Source organism: Vulpes vulpes, chromosome 10, assembly GCF_048418805.1.
Source record: "Vulpes vulpes isolate BD-2025 chromosome 10, VulVul3, whole genome shotgun sequence".
Taxonomy (NCBI): Eukaryota; Metazoa; Chordata; class Mammalia; order Carnivora; family Canidae; genus Vulpes; species Vulpes vulpes.
Genome location: NC_132789.1, coordinates 93,792,742 through 93,808,607, shown reverse-complemented (window position 1 = coordinate 93,808,607; position 15,866 = coordinate 93,792,742). Strand labels below are relative to the sequence as shown.

Here is a 15,866-nt window from a genome sequence, read left to right as displayed (position 1 = left end):
CTATCTGAGTACTCACGGTTCTGAAGAAAATTATTATAATCTGTTCTAAAATACTGCAACACATCTAATTTTAAAAAGTGTACATAAGGTATAGCTCATAACTCAGTGTACATTTTCAATTCAATTCCTACTTCTAAACAGGAATCAGGCTAACTGGTAATTTTTCATATTAAAAAAGAGGAAGAGTAATTATATATTGATGCATCTTTTAAAATATGAAAGTTCTATATTTTTAGAGTATAGCATTACCAGATAAAAGCCCAAAAACACTAGAGCAATTTTAAAAAGTAAAACAATTACATCAAAATTTTATTAAATTTAAAAATGGCATGAAAATACTTAAGATTCATCACATCATTTAAAATTTAGCAGTGCTTCTAAAGTATACTATAGCAGCAATGACACCTGTGGCATTTTAATATGCATTCTCTTGCACAGAACATACAATTACTGCCTCATTTTAATTTGAAAACCTATACAAGTATTTCATGTTTTCAGGCAAGGTTACTGACTGAAAGATATTACATGGACAAAGATATTGTCAAAGATATTATATGGACAGTAGACTTCTTCTAATGTGAATTAAATTGTATATGATCTTTTTCCTGTGCAATAAGAAAACACAATCATAAAATTTTGCTAGTTACTTAACCAATTCATTTCCAGAGATAAATCAGTTTTTCTGTTTACCTTCCTTGACTCCAAATTCCCTGATAACCCCCAATCTGAACATTTTCTAAACAGTAACACTGAAAATCATAAATTAGTCATGTGTTGGCATGGAAGAAATGAGCAAAGATATTATTATAGGCCTCTTGATTAAAATAAAGAATGAAATAAAGCATGAAATCTGGTTAAAAATAAAGTGCAAATAAGAAAACACAAGCATTCTTAGATTCTCATTACCTTTCTGACTTAGCCCTTATTCTGACTAAAATTTTACTAGTAGTCTCCCAAAATGCTCTCATATTGGGATTCCTGAAATTTAAAGCTTTCACCTACAGCATTTAAAATGTAAATTTCTAATGGATTTCCCATAAGCTTTCTCATAAGAAGCAATTAAATTTCCATTACGACTACCTGGCTTTCCCTCTTCATTTCTTTACTTGCAAATCACATCAGTTAAGAACAGTGCTTCTACTCATTCTTAAAAACAAGCAGGTTGCGCTTAGGTGGACCTGAGGTGGACAATCCATCACTACATCTGCACAAATAAAGTAGACTGTGCCATCACCTGAACCACTGATGGTTTCATTTTAAGAGATTTTACTAAATTAGGGCAAAATACAAAAGAACAAGATTAAGCCAAACACATCAATATTATAAACTTATTAGTTACAATGCAAATTCACAAATAAACTTAGGTTAGTATTAGGAGACCACACACAAATTACAATACCTGAGATTTAGTGCATTCCTTTGAGCCAAAATGAAATGAGTGCCATAAAAGAGGAAAGGAAAAGATGAACATTATCAGACATGCTATAGTATATCTGCCAAAATGAAGATAATGTTAAAAATCAGGTTAAGAATGACCATATAGAATTGGCTGTATGTATAATGTTCTCTGTTTTTTAGCCATGCGCTTGAAATTATTTAAAATCACCTGTGAAATATGATCATGCATTTTCTAAATAAACTTTTCACCCTCAGTCCCTCTCTACTAGGATTCTTTCAAGGAGAAATATTTCTATTAAGGATAAGGAAATATAACTTAGGACTAATGAGGAATAATAATTTTCATTTCATTCTTTTTATCCTGTGGCACCATATATACAAAACAAAATATTGTTGTTTTTTTATGTTAGAATCATGTATTTAGATGAAAGAATATTACCTAAATATAATTAAAACACACCTCGTACACAATTAAGAAGATCCAATATTTTCTATTATGACCATATTGTTGCCAATCAGAACTCATTTAGTAAAATTAATACCAGCATGTCATATATTAGTAACCTAGTACATGATCCATTAGTAATCAAGTTAAACTTTTCATCCTAGCACTGAATATTCCCTAATAAAAGTACCTATTAACCAGGTATTTCTTAAAACCATTAAATCAAAATGAGAAAATAAGTAATCTCGTAATAATAAAAAAACCCTACACACTTTTAAAAATCAGACCAGAAAAGGGAAGTCACATAGGGAAAAGTGAGTGAAATATTCCACAAAGGGGAGGGGGACGGGACACAGGGGAATAAAAGAGAGAAACAGTTATATGATTCCCTCAACTTTAGTGTGAAAAATATAAGACTATAAAATTAAACCAATCCGCTTAACACTAAATTTTAAGTAATTCATACTCCCACTATCTTAGTATGGAATCTGATGTGGAAAATAATTTCAGAACAGAAAGAATATTAACAATATTAGCACTGGGCTAAAATAATATATGTAACTATTAATATGTATGACTATTTTTAATCCAAATTTCCTTCTTCCATGATGCTATATCAACACTAAAAATACTACCTTCTTTTACAGACAATGCTAACAAAAAAACCTTTCATAGGTTTTTTTTTTAAATACCAAGTCTCTCCAAAGGACAAACAAAGCTCTCTTTATGATGAGCAAAAAGCTACCCTTTCCAAATGAGCTCAATGAAATGATTCAGCTATAAAATTCATGTTAAATTAAAATAGTGCATGGGTAGTGAAAGGAGTAGGCGAGTAGCTGGTGGTCAAAACTGCTTAAATATTCACACACAAAGAGCTCTCAGAAATAAAACATATGAAGTGATGAAGTGCGGGTATCAAGTATATCATATCACTAAGAGTTACTAAAAATTGAATATATAATTTTAAGGCTATATATATTTTCCCATGTATTTTGCATTTAACACTTACAAAAAGAAAGAAAACTGCAGGTAAGCAAAACAAATGAGAAATGTAAAAGAGCTGTCAATTACCTACTTTTATGTTTTCCATATTTTTATTTTAAAACTGATTTCACATATAATGACTACTTACTTAATGGTATTTATGTACAGACAAACCACCTTTGACTCTATAATGACATATGTAAGAACTCCTGTTACTTTCTTTCTGAAAATACAAATCCTCAAATATATTCTCAACTATTTTGGATTGGCCACCGGGGGAAATGAGCATGGAGGAGCTAAGCAGAAGGTAATGAGTATGAAAAATAAGGTCCTGAAACTGACTACATTGGGGTCTTCTATAAATCATTCATTATCTGTGCCTTGGTTTCCTCAAACATAAAAATACTTTATTAAATATTTATGAAATAAATGATGATCAAGTGGGCTACAGCATTTAAAAGGATCTTTGAACCTATCAGAAATACTTCAGACCAACTAAACATTGGGATTTTTGAAAGCATTGCTTCAAATTATGCTTTCACTTCATCATGTTAAAAACAAAAAAAAATTATCAGGTACTATTCTTGTAGTGGTATGCGAAGCTATGAAAATAGCCTATATTGCTATATCTACTTTTGAAATAAAAAATAAGTGTGATGCCAGTCACTGGGGTAGGGGCAAGGGAAGCTCAAATTTTAGATTAAGGTAAGAACTTAAAATGTCCCAGTTACAACTGCATACAAAGCTAATCCTCAGGGGACATTTTAAAAAATAAAAGGGCTAAACAATGTCTTTTGATATCTTATTTCAATGCTCTTTTAAACTATTCATACTGTATGTGTTTCCAACAAAATCTACACTTTGGATAAGCATATCACAGAAAGGAATAATAATTCCTTTAAAATAGGAAGTCTACATCTTTTTACATAATTCCCAATAAAAAAACTAAAGATAAATAAAAATATTATACTTTAATAACTTACCGTATGATAGCCTCGAGGCAAAGGTGGTTTGCCCACAGGATAAGGATCCACAGTGTCAATAATTGTTTGTCTTTCACCTTTCTGGTTGATTTTTCTAAATCTCCTTCGAGACTGTCGATGAGAAGCTTGACGCTGAAAATATTCTTCATTTTCATCCATATAGTCCACCTGAAATAAAACCCCCAAGACTTATTTCCTCAAACAAACATTCCATATTAAGACCAGCGGCAAAATAAAACTTACAGGTAGGTCCATATTCATTCATTCTGCAAAGACATTTGTAGACAAACTATGGTAACAGACTAAGTGTTTCTGAACTTCTCTGGAACTAACTGGTTTTGAGTAACTTTTCTTTTATGAAGAAGCATTTTCAGTTCCACTTAGGACAATATGAGTAACTCTTGAATTTCCTGCAGTTTCAAAGGGAAGGATATTTTCAGTAATCTTTGTACTGATTTATTAGTGAAAGAACTCACAGGATACATTGCCTCAAATTATGAAAGCAACTGCCCTCATTGTCTTAATCCTGATGTACATGAGTAAAGCTATAAAAACCCCCAAATCCCAAATGACTCAAACAGGACTGCTAGCAGAATGGCTTTGTTACCTAAGGGTTTCTCTTCCTACTTTCACAATCTGTGGGTTCAGTTTCTCTTTTTATAAAGTGTTATTTTTGGAAAAAAATATCCTCATTTTCAACATTTTAGAAACTGATGAATGGACTAACCCAGAATAAAAGTTACCTTAGGTCAATCCTCCTCATACTTACATAATGAAAATGTGATTACTCACAATCAAGGCATACTAAGATTCTAAGACTATTCTCACACTAGCAAACTAGTAGTTTGTATGATACCAGCAAATGTAAAATCCTCAAAGAATATTGAAGATCAAAAGTCCCTTAGAGAAACACTAAATAGCACTAGCAGAGGCCAAAATCTCTAGGAAATATCTAAAACGCTTTTCAAGACCTGTTGCTGGAAACTCCTATGTAACCACTACATTTTTCCAATCCTGTATCTTTACTCACCACCACGCTACTTTCTCCCTTAAGAGTAAATTTTGTGAAATTTTACCAAAGGTTTTCACTAGCTTTGACAAGGAAGTTTTCATTCTGATAAATTCCTCTCCTACATCATAGGGAAAAACCCTAACTCTTCTCTAAAAATAGACTTGTAGTTTTCTACCAAATACTTCATTAACTGTGAATAAAAAGCTTTCACCATCTTCTGTATTAGGCCAGAAAATTGGGGGGTTGGTATGCTGGCTAGACACTCTGTTGAGAACTTTGTTTCTCTTCTTAACTGAATTGTAGGATTTAAAAAATATATTGACGTAGGACAGACACAAAAAACAGAAATTGGTTTCCTTATGTTAACCATTGCCTGAATTCATACCACTGTGACTCATCTGAAGTATTTCATTCATTCCAATTAATATCTCAAGAAATAAAGTTCTACAGTTCAAGTATTCCCTCCAAATTTCAATTAAGTGGTATTATCATATATTGATTTGACAAAGTTCAATCACAAAACATTTAGGTACTTGGCCCTTTTGAGTCTTTTATCCTTTTCATTTCATCTAATATTATAAATAATTACAGTATTATGATTATGAACTCAGATTCATACTAAAAATTATGAAATAAATATACCTAAAGTTATAAAATATATAATACACTATTATAAGGACTTTGTTAAAGGGCTTTTATTTTGCAACTTTTTTTAGGGAAAAAAGTCTTCAAAGAAGTATTCTTACCACAATCATTTCAGAAGGCTCTAAAACAATGCATTCACAGCCACGCCTAAAGCTTCCTGCAGAACGCTTGCCAAAACTAGGGAGGAGAAAAAAAAAAGATTTATGAAATATAAATTGTAAATTTAGGCCAACTCTTCAAGTAAATGAAACTAAAGAACAAAACAACTACTGGAGAAAGAGAAACTCTTTAATCATTATTTACACAGAATGACAAGGAACCATTCAATTTCTTACATTTCAGACATATATTTTTCTGAAAAATTCCAGTATCATGTTTTCAAATTGATAACATATATAACAGAAAATCAGTATGAATGTGTTGTATATTAGGCTGTTTTAAATCATTCCCAGTTAGGTGAAGACTTAGAATATTCTAATGGATGGAACTGAATCAATGGCAAGCTATAAAAATACGCAAAGTATAAAGTGCATATAAATTTTCTTCTATAGGGCAGCCCGGGTGGCGTGGCGCCACCTTCATCCCAGGGTCTGATCCTGGAGTCCCAGGATCAAGTCCCACATTGGGCTCCCTGCATGGAGCCTGCTTCTCCCTCTGCCTGTGTCTCTGCCTCTCTGTGTGTCTCTCATGAATAAATAAATAAAATCTTTAAAAAATTTTTTTTCTTCTATAATTTAACTCGCTTAGGTTAAGCATTTCTTTCACCTTAAAAGTGCATTTAATTTTTCTAAATTTTCAAATCAACTTATTCTAGGTAAGTTTAAGGAAAAGTATTCAACTTTAGACTTTTCTTAATTCAAGTGGTTATGCATACTATAAAACCATTTCTCCTGAAATTTTTCACTAGTGAACTCAGACACAGCAACTTTGCCCTACATGTGATAACTCCCACCTTAACACCATAGCAGATTTATTCTGACACAGCTATATATGCACTAGAACCATGAAGTGAAAATCCCTGTGCAGATTAGCCATTGGCTCAAAGGAATTCTATGGTAGGAAAATATTATCTATTACTTTGGAGATGGAAAGTCTGCATCCTCTAAAATGTGCTATTAAAAATTACCTCCAGGAAAGTCTTTTAAGGAATTGAAATACATTAGAATCTGAAGAAACTTTCTTGGTAGCCACAGAAGACTCGAGCTTTACTGAAAAACATAAATATGTGAACCATAGGAGAAATAATACTCTCCCCCTCAGGTAATTCCTTGAATACACAAAGCAGAAAAGGCAAATGCACCCAGAAGGTATTCTAGCAAAGGAGGATTTATTTCACTTATCAAAAAATCTATTACTTCAAATATAGTCAAGAACCCAGAAGTAAAGACTGGCCCCAAAAGAGCAAAAGAGTAGGTCGTGAATGCACATGCTAGGCCTAAGGACTAGGCCTCTTGACTCAAACGCAAAGATGATTTACTCTTTGCTTACAAACCGGAAGCTATAAGGTAGGAATTAACAAGAAGAGTAATGAAAAATGTTAAGCTACAAATTCACTAAGTCCACAAAATACTTTTGCTTTTCCTATGTTATTCTTTGAAACAATAAATATGTAAACAAAAGTAAATACCATTATTTATTAATAAGCTTTTTAAAACCTTGGATCAAGTTCTATAAACTGCTTTAAAAACGCAGTTCTGGAAAATAAGTACAGAGATAAAAAAGGAAACCAGACAGAGATGTATAAGAGATAAGATCTACCCTAAGTGATATTAAGATCAGTTTTTTTTTTAAATATTTTAGATGATTTAGTAGAAACAGAGAGAAATCTTCAGGTTTGCAAATGACATATAGATGTTTAGACAGTGAACTTCAAAACAAGGCCAATAAGAATAAAGTACAAGATATTTCATTAAGTTTTATGTGAGGGCAAGAAGGCAATAAATAGAAGATCCCATCTATACAATGAACTATCCAATGTGAAAAGTGACCAAATGCACACACCATTTAATGACATTAAACAATAAGAGGTTCTCACATTTTAAATGACATAAATGAACACTAGAAGTCTTTAAAGCATGAGCTGCTAACATAATAACAAATAATATACAAAACGCACCTCAAAATGATGAACACACTAGGAAGTAATAAAAAATAAAAATTACTATACCTACCCATATAGAAAACCATGTAAAACCTATGAGATAGCAGTGCCCTAGAAAAGTTTCTAAGGGGAAAAACACAGACCTGAAAAGTCTCCAACAAAAAAATTAAGAGATTCCAAAGGGCTTTCCTGTAAGTTCAGAGGTACAAATTAAAAGAACCCTTCTTATTAATAGCAGCTACAACTTGGTATCATTTAAGTTTCTAAAATCATGATTTAAGAAAATCCATGAATGATACAAATTAAATAAGAATGTGGGCAATTTAAAAATATCTTACAATCCTTAAAGGTTTTAAGAAAAGTCAGAAAAAAAAGGGGCAAGGGGGTAGGAAGGAGAAAGAAAAGAGGGAGAGACGGAAGGAGGGAGGTAAAAATGTCAGAAATACCAACAGCTTTCTTTGCAGAAATGGAAAAGCTAATCTTCAAATTCATATAAAATCACAAGGGGCCTATGCAGCCAAAACAGTCTTGAAAAAGAACAAAAGGCAGCGGACTCACACTTTTTTTGTTGTTTTTTTCTGGACTCACACTTTTAATTTCAAAACTCACCTCAAAGCTACAGTAATCAAAACAGTATGGTACAGGATAGACGTATAAAACAATGAAACAAAATTAAGAGTCCAGAAATAAACCCATATATCTATAGCTAACCAAATTTTGACAAGGATGCCAAGTTCAAGCAATGGGGAAAGAACAATGTGCTAGGACAACTGTATTGACACATTAAAAAAAAAAAAAAAAAGTAAGTTAGTTGCTTACCTCTCACCACATACAAAAATTAACTGAAAATCATCACTGACCTAAATAAAAAAGCACAAACCACGAAACTCTTAGGAAATAAACGGGATAAATCTTCATGACATTGGATCTGGCAATGGATTCTTTCGGTTTTCTCCTCCAAGTTTTTATTTAAATTTCATTTAGTTAACATAAGTGTAATATTAGTTTCAGGTGTTGGATTTAGTGATTCATCACTTACATACAACATCTGGTGCTCACAAGCACCCTCCTTCATACCCATCACCTGTTTAACCCATTCCCCATTTCCCCCTCCCCCATCTCTCCTCCAGCAACCCTCAGATTGTTCTCTATAGTTAAGTCTGTTTTAGGTTCAGCAATCAGATTCTTAGACATGACACTTTATAAAAGCCGAAGAAGCAAAAGGAAAAATAGATAAATTGTACTTCATCAAAATCAAAAACTTCTGTGCATCAAAGGACATTATCAAGAAGCTGAAAAGACAATCTACAGAACAGGAGGAAATATTTGCAAATCATACATCTGAGAAGTGTTTAATACTCAGAATATATATATATATATGTATATATATACTCCTATAATTCAACAAGAGAAAGACAAATATAAAAAAAAAAAAAAAGAAAGAAAGAAAAGAAAAAGACAAATGACCTAATTAAAAATTGAGCCAAGTACTTTAATGGACTTTTCTCCAAAAAAAGGTATACAAATAGCCAATAAACACATGAAAAACTGATTAACATCCTGGGTCATTAAAGAAAGGCAAATCAAATCCACAATGAGATACCATTTCATACCTGATGCCAAATGTGCATCAGATACTAAGATGATAATTTAAAAAAAAAAATAGTGTTAAAGAGAACAGAGAACTTGGAACCCTTGTTACTTAGCTGGTGGGAATGTAAAGTGGTGCAGTCATTGTGGAAAACAGATTGGTTCTTCAACAAAAGGCTAAACAGAATAACCATATGACCCAGCAATTCCACAACTAGATTAATAATCAAAAGTATTACAAACAAGGACTCAAACAGATATTTGTACATCAAAGTTCACTACAGCATTATTCACAATAGCCAAAAGGTGGAAACAACATAAATATTCATCAGTAGATTACTATTTAAACAAAATGTGATAAATACATACAAAGGAAGCCTTAAAAAGGACTGAGGTTCTGACACATGCTACAGCCTGGATCAGCCTTGAAAGCATTATGCTAAGTACAATAAGGCAGTCACAAAATGACAACTATAAGATTCTACTTATATGAAATATATAGAACAGGCAAATTTATAAGGGCAGAAAGTAGACCACATATTATTGTGGGTTACAGGAATGCTTAATGGTTACAGTTTCCATTTGGGGCCATGGAACATAAATTTTGGAAACAGGTAGTGCTCACCGTTACACAAGTGTGATTGTAATTAATGCCACTGAATCATACACCTTAAATAGGTAAAATGGCAGGGGTGCCTGGCTGGCTCAGTCAGAAGAACATGGGACTCTTGATCTCAGGGATGTGAGTTCGAGCCCCACATTGGGTGTAGAGACTACTAAAAAAATAAATAAATAAACTTTTAAAAAATAGTTAAAATGGTATGTTTTATGTAAGGATAGAGGTTGAGTTTCTTGGCAAAAATCCAGGGCTTGGGGGATCCCTGGGTGGCTCAGCAATTTAGCGCCTGCCTTTGGCCCAAGGCGCAATCCTGGAGTCCCAAGTCGGACTCTAGGCATGGAGCCTGCTTCTCCCTCTGCCTGTGTCTCTGCCTCTCTCTCTCTCTCTCTCTCTCTCTCTCTCTCATGAATAAATAAATAAATCTTAAAAAAAAAAAAATCCAGGGCTTGTATAACAGAAAGTGGGAACACTACCTCTCTAGCCAAATAACAGAAAATCTTAGGAACAAGAGTTAACTTTGATGACTTAATTACACCACTGATAAGCCTGGAACCAATCTCTTTTCTACATTAATTAGCAATGAAGTGAGAGAAGTTGTGGGTAAAAGTGGAACTACGAAGAAATGGGGAAAAGGTAAACAAATATTACTGAAATATTTCTGAAAAGCCAATTATACCTAATTTTTTTTCCACGCAACAGTAAACCCATGTTTTAAGTTTTATCCCTGGCCATAAATTAGAGGGTATGGCCATGCTAGCCCCATCTCCACGATTTTGCTTCCTGTCCCTCTTCCAAATACTCACTGGACATGCACAACAAAATCTATATAAACTCTGTATTCAATACAGAGCTTGCTAAATATAGTCCCTATTCTTACATAGGTGGGATGTGAGAATGTACGTATCTTCTACAAAAGGTGAGTACACAGCAAGTTATGAATACAGACAGAATTATTTATTAAGTACCACAAGTTAAGGAATATCTTTTGCTTCCTATAGCTGCATCTCAAAAGCAGAACAGATTTGTAGAACTTCAGAGTCGAGAAAAAAACTTAGAAAATCACAGAGTACAGGGTCTCTTGGCACTTTTCAGCTTCAAATCTGAAAGTGAGCCATAATCCAAGCTACTACATTCAAAGATTCTCAAACATTTGTTTTCAGGAAGGCCCCCAAGTGATTCTGCATATGACCAATGCATTCCTACTTCCCCCTAAGAACTGTCTCTCTAGTTCAGTTTTCCTTTCACAATTGAAGAAACTAAGCCAGCTTCTCTGAGGGAAGGTTAAACGAGATGCCTGAAACAACAGAGTCCATGATCCAGGATTCCATCATTCTACACTGACCTGACCCTTTCTCTTGCTTTCTACGATAGCCGCCTTCCACACTCAATAACGTAAACTCTGGTCTTTGGTCAGCTTGACGTTACAGAGGAATAGTTTCCAGACCTCCTCAGGAACACTGCTACCATGTATCGCATTCACCCATAAGGCACAAACTCAATGACAGGTGGGGAGCAGAGTTTTGTTAAGAGGTAAATTCTCAGAGGTTGGCTAGGCTCACTCACTGCTTAGTGGAGTTAAAAAAAAAAAAAAAAGACACATCAGCTTTTGTAATTCAGATGGCAATTCAAATTCAGCAAAATTACAAGTTACCATCAAGAGCTTGAGGGTTAGTTACCCTGGGAAAGTCAAAGATTTGAATGTCAAATCTATAAAAACCAAGCTTCTTCAGGCAGCTGCTGAGAACTTCAACTAGTAAAATATCTGATTCTTTGAAATGGCGCTCATAATGCCACATACCATGATAAACAATATTTTAAAGTTTAAACTTCTTAATTTTTAAAGTCATGTAGCTTATTTTTAGACTTTGAATTAAATTGTTTTTAAAAATTCCTGTCTTCTAGGGATCCCTGGGTGGCACAGCGGTTTGGCGCCTGCCTCTGGCCCAGGGCCGCGATCCTGGAGACCCGGGATCGAATCCCACGTCGGGCTCCCGGTGCATGGAGCCTGCTTCTCCCTCTGCCTGTGTCTCTGCCTCTCTCTCTCTCTCTCTCTCTCTCTGTGACTATCATAAATAAATAAAGAAAAGAAAAAAAAAATTCCTGTCTTCTCATAATTTGTCTGTGTATACTCACAAATACAAATGCACAATAACTTTCAAAATCAAGAAGGATGTGGGTAACTGTTATCAATGAGAGTTGGCCTGAAATATATAAAAACTTGTTAACCCTTTCTATACTAAATAGCAACCTTTCACAAGAGACTATAAAGTCAGAAAGAAAGAAATAGGCTGATAGGAAGAAGTACACTATGTTTTAAGAATGCTGATAGTCTTCTGGTTCTACACAGTATGAATATTTAATTACTTCAGCCTATTTTAAATTCTTCTAAAACTGTTCTGTATGAATATACTATAGAGTTTGGCTCTCAACTATTAACCTCAATGTAATTTCAGAATGTCCTTATTAGCTTACATTAAATACAACCAAAGATGACAACTAAAAGTGATGCAGGTTTACTTTTGGTCAATCTATTGGTTCTCTGAGCTATTAAAAAAAAAAAGTTTAACTCACAGAAATGATCACTGAAAAGACCACTTACAGCACAACAAGCAGATTATTCCTAAATGCTCATACCCTCTAAGTACAACCAATTTAAGAATGGTTGCTCCACAAACAGTTTAACAATCCAGATTTCCATTCCCATTAAGTTTTTGTACAGAATAAATTTAAAATTAAGAATTACAAGTTGTTCTAAAATTGAAATGAGCTAACAATACTTTTACAAGTGTAAAATGCCATGACTTTATAGTAGTAAAGATATGCAGACAAAAAATTACCAAAAGTAGTCTTTTACATAATGTAAGATTGAGAAATTTTTAATAGCTTGATAAACTTTCTTTCAAGTTCAAGACCTACAACCAGAAAGCACAAATGTTTGAAAATATAAAGTCTTACCTAGTTTTCATAAATACACCAGACAGGGTACTGGGGGATCTTACTCTGGTAAGGCCGTCCTGTCTTAACTTTCTGTGACCACATTTTCCCGACCCAAGTTGAGTCAAGAGCACTTTCCACCAGCGTGAGTTTCCACGAAAGGCAGTTGCTGAATACAGAAGCTTCTTCTATCACTGTCCCTAAACTTGCCCTTTGTATGGGCCTCCACATTCTTGTTGTACGTCAGAACTGCCCAGTGGAATGCAATTCCTCAGTATTGGAATGTAAACTTATTCATGTCAGGCTATACCCAGCAAGGGAAGAAGACACAGCAATCAAACTGAGATTATACCGTGGGCAATCCCAATTTACAAAATGATCTAAAATATAATACTCCAAGATACCAATTTTTATATCTATTTCTAGATAATGGTAAGTAGTTACTAAACTTCACATTTCTCTGTAGGAATTTAAATAAATGACTGAACATGATGCTCCTAAACCAAAATCAATCAATTACTCAGGGCTCACAAAAAAATATTCACATGACACTGTCTTCAAATAGAAGAATAACAATTAACTTTAAGGAGGGAAATCTAACAAGTAACTGCTGAGGTCATCAACCCATTCTCAATCAGTAGAATATTCAGGAGTAAATTTTAATATACATATAAAAGGAACATGGTCTGAAAAACTAACCATAAAAATGAATTTAATCTTTCTAAATATTTTGTCCTCGCTCATTAGTTTAACCAAAAAGGAGGGGAAAAGGTAACAATTATTCAAAACAGAAACATACACACACCAAGTGTACATACAAGTTACATGTGTGTGCAAAATTACAAAGTGTTTCTAAAGCATGGCCTTTAGCAAGCTCATATTTCAGAAGTAAGTATTTGGGAAAACTAAATATGCACTTAGGAGTCTCTACATTTCTTTCAAGACTCATGTAGAGTATACACTAACAAATACACTAACAATCATACGGCACAAATTAGTGGAGGTGGACTGCTCCACAGCAAACCCCAACATTTAACCTTCGCTTAAAATAGAGCAAAAAGAAAAATATCACAAGCAAAGGCCTCATAAGCTGTATCTTCTCCTCCCTGTTCATTCCTCAGCAGCCTGCTGTCTGTTTAGCTACAGGAGAAGTACTAAACATTTGCTATTGATACTATTAACATGTCGATTCATTTAAAAATAAAAAAATCTAACCTGCACTGTCTTCAATATCTTTGAAGCACCAGTAACAGCAATACCGCTGCCACCTTCTATAGGAGCTCTTTTCTCTGCAGCAGTGAGCACTCCCCATGTCCCTGTGTGTTTTCTCTCAGTGAGTCCATGCGGCTGTAGCTCGTGCAGAAAGCCAACATTCCTTCTGAAGGCTAATTTCCTGCTTCGATGACCCACCCACCCCTCCTGGCTGCAGTTATGTGTTACGCATGTAGTATGGGCACTGTTTCCGCATACCAGCCTCATGACCTCAGCGGCTGCCTGACAGACGCTCTTTATCAATTTCTATTAATTCATTATCTACTCTCTTGTAAGTCAAGGGCAAGTAGGGAAATCTGCAATGTCTGCTCTCCTAGGAGTCTTCAAGGTCAAATGCTTAGATGTGCTCAGCAATGCAATTTTGTTATTAGAATTTATCTAAGCTGTACTACACACGTTGCTTCTCCACCAAAGGGATGCTGAATTGTATACCTGGCCTGAGGGGTTGTCATGAGAAAAACTAGCGTAAATTTAAATCCAAACAATGTGGGAAAAGTTGAAAGAGGCTGCTTTTGGTCTTGCTTATCCCTTCAAGAGAAAAAAGGTGGATCTTACCTCAAGCTGTATTGGGGTGAAGAGAGCAAGCAGTTTTTTCTCTCTTGCCACAATCTAAACCAGCAAAGGACAGTGGTGTGATGATGACTACAGTTTGGTAGTGTCTATGTCCTCGTGACCGAACTGCTACAGAACAGCTCAGCTAAATTGATCTGCTGCCATCAGTCTACACAGTGGCACAAACAGGTCTCTGCTGATCACAGTGCTTTGTACACAGATGGCAGCTGATCGGTTTGTATAAGAGTTATGGTCCATAACAGCTTTCCCCTTCAGCATATAGACACACGCCTTATCCAAAATGCCTTTGTTAAATGTTCACTATTTCATCACGCAAAGTTCATCATGAAGGAGGTAAAGAGACCAGGAAGCTTAGCTCTAACATCTTATCTAAAAATGATCTAATTTTTGTAAAATTCATTAAAGACGTAAAATAAACAATTACATTAAGAAATAACAAAACAGATCTATATAACTTGTTCATGAGAAAAATTGTAGATGAATTCATAGGAATGATTTAGATTTGGCCCTTCCCCAGGAAGAAATGGAACTGTTCTCAAAAATCAAACAAGATCTCAAATAAGGGCAACAAGGCATCTGATATTCTTTAAAGGCTTACATGAATGACACCAAAATCTAGCCACTAAGCTCCCTCAAATTCAGCATATACCATAAATGAAGTTGAAATAGTACATATGTCCTTGTTAAGACAAGACCTAAAAACACAGGTACTTGAATAATGTCACATTCATAAAATTCTTGGAAGTTAAAAAAAAAAAAACACATCTACAAGAAAAGCAAAGCATAAACTCATACATATGTAATTTCTTACAAAGATACCAAGTAATAAAATGTCAACTAATTTAGTTCCTCTGAATAAAATGGACATCTCTCATAAGCCATACTTGTTTTACCTTGTTTTATAAGTACTTGTTCTAGTTTTACCAATAAGTAGACAATCCTGGCAATATTGATTAATCTGTTTCCGATCTTCCCTGATAAAGTTGTAAAAACCTACTGCTTATCATCAAAAATAAAACACTTAGGAATATGTTTAACGAAGGATGTGTATGACCTATACACTCAAAATTACAAAAGGGTACTTAACCCTACAAAGGGAAATAACAGAAGATTTAAATAAATTATGAAATATATCATGTTCATGCTGTGGATGGCCCAATATTGTTGAGAGTAAATCTTTCCAAACTGATCTATAGATTCAGTGCAAATCCAATCAAATCTTAATAAACAACCTGATTTTAAAATTTATATGAAAAGGCGAAGACATAAAAGAGCTAAAACGATTTTGATAAAGAACAAAGGTGGGCATT

At 34.1% G+C, this 15,866-nt stretch overlaps 1 protein-coding gene across 27 annotated transcripts in view; it reads right to left on the bottom strand.

Moving 5' to 3' along the window:
- The window catches only part of RAPGEF2 (Rap guanine nucleotide exchange factor 2), a 241,277-nt gene that overhangs the window by 110,458 nt on the left and 114,953 nt on the right, over positions 1–15,866 (bottom strand). For 10 of the 27 annotated variants that reach the window (XM_072724949.1, XM_072724947.1, XM_072724937.1 and 7 more), the window contains 3 exons: positions 5,569–5,644; positions 3,811–3,978; positions 1,400–1,417 (listed from right to left, as the gene is read on the bottom strand). In XM_072724949.1, the coding sequence (XP_072581050.1) occupies positions 1,400–1,417; positions 3,811–3,978; positions 5,569–5,644 (262 nt within the window). Of the gene's footprint in view, positions 1–1,399; positions 1,418–3,810; positions 3,979–5,568; positions 5,645–12,732; positions 14,189–15,866 lie in introns of those variants that run through there. The other 17 variants (XM_072724957.1, XM_072724961.1, XM_072724963.1 and 14 more) reach the window with 6 other exon arrangements.